The sequence below is a fragment of the Megascapheus bottae genome, unplaced genomic scaffold, assembly GCF_031878675.1.
Source record: "Megascapheus bottae isolate mThoBot1 unplaced genomic scaffold, mThoBot2.hap1 HAP1_SCAFFOLD_150, whole genome shotgun sequence".
Taxonomy (NCBI): Eukaryota; Metazoa; Chordata; class Mammalia; order Rodentia; family Geomyidae; genus Megascapheus; species Megascapheus bottae.
This window is the reverse complement of record NW_028327281.1, coordinates 258,973-263,662: the sequence shown is the minus strand read 5'-3', so window position 1 is coordinate 263,662 and position 4,690 is coordinate 258,973. Positions and strand designations below refer to the sequence as shown.

The following is a 4,690-nucleotide window of genomic DNA, read 5'->3' as shown; positions in this document are numbered from 1 at the left end:
CATTGGACAATTTGGTCTGTCACAGTGTGTGGCTCTTGTTACTAGAGTGGCTCGTTATTAAGATAGAAATCAGCACATTCATCATGTAGGTAACAGACTGAAGGGCAATTTTTGGCCAAGCATATACAAATGCTTGAATTATGAGTGCTTCATAATTTCTAAAGTCCCTTACTACCCTACAGACCCAAAGACATGGGCAGGAGGATATAAAATGAGGAGCCAATGTTGATTGTGGGGCCCCAGATCATTGATAGGGAAAGTAATTGCTTGGATCTAGGTCTTCAAACTTTAAAATGAACGTTTGTCCTTCAATGAAATTATAATCAAACAGATCAAAAACTAGTCTAATGAGGAGTGATATATGATTCTTAACTAGTTTGAAACAGAATATATTCAAGCCCTCCCCAACTTGGATAAAACACACTTGTAGATTCAATTTAAGATGTAAAAGTACACTTTATGTCTCTTATTTCCCAGATTGCTAGCCAAATGCAAGAGGAGATGAAGGAAAATTCTGAGATAGTATTGACTCATGATGACAGGAAGTTTTCAGGTACATTAACTTGAAATCTCATGCCAGTATCTGAGGGGGAGATTGGAACCAGGAAATAAAAAGCTACTGCACATTCATCTTATTGAGGTGTTTAATTTGAATGCACTTAAGGGAATAATTTTGGTACTTTTCATCATCATGTTGTTTTACTTATCATTTTATCATTTTATTACTTCAGCTAAAGGACTATTGTACTATAGTTTCTATTAAGTAACAAGCTTGAATTTTATAAATTTGTATCAGAAAGTGTGAACTCAACATGGTTCTAAGAATTTTCTTAGACTATATCATAAAGAAGAGTATGGTTTCCTGTAACCATCATTTCTGTAACTCAAGGGGTGTCAGTTCCCACTGCATAGACACAAAAACATTTTAATTGGGATGTCTTACTAGAATGATCTTTTCTCTTGTATTGACTTATTTACAATTATTTTAAAATCAATAAAACAGAGTCACAGCTGACCTCCAAGAGATCAAAGACCTTATTTATCAAAATAAATTTATTAAAAGTATTCAAAGACAACAACAAAGTTTAGCTGCCTTCAAGACAGTTTTTGGCACTCATAACGGACACTGTAATTTTCTACACAACACTCACTGCATTTCATACTATCAACTCAAACAAACCTTTTTCGGTTTCAACTATACACAGACAACAGTACTGATGATTGGCAGAACTCGAACTTCAATACAGTTGCACATAGTAAACATGATATTTAGTCCTAAAAATCTAAAACAAAAACAAAACTGCTACATGGTAACACACACTGTTTAGGGAAAGATGTACACCAGCTAGGTAAGGCCAGATAATCCCAGATCTATTGATCCTAAACACATTTGGACCAGTTATTACACTGCATTTGCATCTCACACCACTGCTTTTTTGTGAGGGCAAGATACACCTTATATGGACCACTGTCCCCTTCCTCTGTTTTTCACACAGTAAGGAAAGCCATTCTGACACAGCTTCTCCTTGGCTCTTGGCTTCCTGATTCATTACCCAACTTTGAATCAATAGTTCTGAGTGAAGCTTCCTTAACACCCAGCCTGAATTCAAGGTCAGTTTTTTTCTCCCACAGATCACAGCCTTTCCCCTTGGGGAAAATGAAGAAATGTCCTCCATTTTGGGGTTCTTTCTTTCATCTCATGTAGCATGGGGCTCTGTAGGCAACTGTGGTTTTTTACATAAGTCTTGGTAGAATTCAGACTCCAAGAAACGAGGATAAGAGTTGTTCTCCATCAAGCTGTATACCCTTTTCTGGGCAGTTGTAAAGCAGCCACTTGTAGCTTCTTGTATGTTTTGGGCAATCAGAGTTTTGGTCTGGAAGTCTATGTTTATCTGAAATCAAATAAAAAAGCAGGAGGTTACTTGATATTCAGTCTTAAAATGTAAAGGTCTGAAAAATTAAAAAAGTAATGTGTGGTTAGCTTCATTAACTGATTTTGGAAAAACCTTAAAACTGATTCGGATGTTACTTTAGTCACGGACGCATTTAGATGCCTCATGCCAGCTAATCTTGAACTTGACACATTTAAGGTGCTTGTTTCTTTTGGTGTTCAGTATGTCCAAATTATGCAGCAAGGAGGAACTCTTTTTCTTACCTCTTTTGGAGCTTCCTTTTCTATGAAGTCCATATATATTTTCTTTGCTTTGGAAGACAGCTTTTGGGGGGATTTGGTTTTTTTGAAGTCTTCACAAGCCAACCAGAATTCAATATTTTCTTCACAGAACTCTGATTTCAAGAATGCCCTGAATGCAGCAAGACCATCTGAAAGGAGAGAAGATAGCATATATAAACATGAAGAACTGAGTTGCTAAAGAGTGCCTTATGTTTTTCTACTAGTAGAAAATAATGTTTCCTGTATTTCATTCAAAACTTGTGAGACTCTCAACATAGCTTTTTGAAGTAGTCATATACCATTGCACAAATGCTTAGTTTGGTACTCTACTAGAAAAATGTACTTAACTTTTCTCTTAAACATCTGTAGAAGAACCATGAATTCTCAGGGAACCCAGGCTCTTGAAAACTGTAGATGCAATGGAAAAACTGACTCAACTATGAGTGACTAACAGTCTAATTTTCAGGCTAGTTTCTTTTTTCCCTACCTGACATTCCTGCCATATATTTCTATTTAGTTTTCTGTCAAAGACTAATTCTCCTTCCCCAAACTGCTTATCTATGTTGTGGAGGCAGTGTTCTTAGGCCATTGTGATACTTGCAACAGATCCTATTCCAGAGATGAACTTACATTTACTGGCGAGCAGCTCATCAAAAGCTTCTGACCACAGTAGTGCTTCCTCGGGAGATGGCCTGTGAGAGAAATACCTCACATTAGCTTATGTACATGGGTTCCTCTTTTCAGTTCAGCAGTTAGCTCTTTGTCTTTGCAAGGACTGGATATGAAACTTACTTGATGAAAGTCTGCTGCTTGCTTTTCTTGCTGGTTTTGGCTTTCCCAGGAGTGGATGAATTTTGCAAGAAGTAGCTCAAACGGGTCTTCCAATCTTTCAAACTAAGGAATTTAAAGATATATTTATATTCACTAATCAATACTTGAATATGCTACTGCAGTTGAAAATATTCTTTACTAAACAAAGTCACAAACTAGATACCGAAACAATAAGACAAAGTGAGAAGCATCTTATTCCCTAAATATTGCTTTTTTTTTTTTTTTACACCGGTCATTAGTGTATACATTCATCCTGTCCTATAACTAAGGGCAGGACTACTCTAAGATATTTCAACACATTTAATTGTTATGGTTCCAAAATCACAGATGCTATTTCTGGTACATGAATGGCAGCAGTTTATCTTCCAGGCTAATCACAATTTTGAGCCCTGTCGCAGGTGAGCAACACAGCCGTGGATCTGCTTTGAGCTGGCTCCTGCCTCCTCCCCTCCACCCCTACACCTTCTGAGCAGGAGGTTCCGGACCAAGCTGGTTGGATGCTGTGTGCAAAAGGCTGTTGTGAGAGGGGTGGGGTTCCCTCAAGCTGGGATCCCTGGCCCACCTACACCCTCCTTCTGAGCAGATACTGCAGTAATTGCGGTCACAGTCGTGACTGGATGAGATCTCTTCTGTAAGGGGGGGGGGGCAAGGATCTAAAACGAATATGCGCAGAGCCAGCCCAAAGATCTTGACCCGGCATCTCTGAACACAGATCTGAACCCTTTGCAACCTAGGAAAGTCGAGGAGGCGATTCAGGCTCAGGGTTCTGAGCTCGATTAAATAAATGCAGAACCAGCTCCTCAGCTCCTAAAAATCTATCCATGCTCTTCCACGCACCCAAGTGCATAACACCCCTGATGCATTTTTAAAAATTAACTTTTATTTTCTCCTTTTTCTTGGTAGCCCCTGTGCTGCAGAGGCGCAGGCTAAGAAGGTGGATTGCTAGTTATAAATCCAGACCCTGAGGCGCAGTGACTGCAAGAGGATAAGCTTGGGGCGGGAAGTGTTGCAGAAGCTCGTACTTACAGGGTCCGCTTCATCTTCTCCCGCTTCTCTTCGCTCTTGGGGCCGCCGCTGCCTGCACTCTTGTCCATGGGTACGCAGTCGTGCTGGACAGCCAGGAACATGGCACTCTGCATTCTAGTCCGCCGCTGGTGCTGCAGCTGTTGGCAGCCCGGCGCCGCCTCGCTGCCTTTTAAGTCAAACCGCGCCGTAGGGGCGGGGCCTCACGGCGTAGACTCCACCCCCTCAGAGGGCAGGGATTGGTTGGCCTCCGCCCGGCGGAGGGCGGAGCGACGACGGCCTGCGGCAGTCACGCCTGCAAACCCAAAGGGTCTGGTTGTGAGGGCGCTGCTGACGTCGGCGCCCTGGCTTTGTGCGCACGCAGCCCGAGCTGCGGTGGTTGGCCAGGGATCCTTGTGGGAGCAGACAGAAGCCTGGCAGTGTGAGCCCTGGCCGGTGACCTTTGCCTGGGCGTGGCGGCCGGGCGAATCCCAGGGCGCTGCTGTTCTGGGGTTGCCCTGCACTGTGGCTGAACTTGGCTGCCGGCCCGAGATGGCGGGCGCGGGAGGGTGGGGGGGGGGGACGGGAGGAGGGGGAATAGGGGAGGCCCTAGCCTTCTCCAGGGAGCTAGTGCTTCTTACCCCGCTCCCCCCGCCCCTGCCCGCAGGAGAAGGTCAGGTGCTT

The 4,690-nt window shown here is 43.0% G+C and overlaps 1 protein-coding gene across 1 annotated transcript; it reads right to left on the bottom strand.

Annotated features, from left to right (window-relative positions):
• Nucleotides 1-1,035: 1,035 nt before the first annotated feature.
• On the bottom strand, nt 1,036-4,210 carry Rgs2 (regulator of G protein signaling 2). The gene is made up of 5 exons (XM_090327375.1): nt 4,031-4,210; nt 2,966-3,067; nt 2,804-2,865; nt 2,156-2,322; nt 1,036-1,892 (listed from the first exon to the last, which is right to left on the bottom strand). Exons 1-5 carry the CDS (start codon nt 4,141-4,143, stop codon nt 1,698-1,700), a joined length of 639 nt encoding a protein of 212 aa, XP_090183501.1. The 5' UTR covers nt 4,144-4,210; the 3' UTR covers nt 1,036-1,697.
• Between the last annotated feature and the right edge of the window lie 480 nt (nt 4,211-4,690).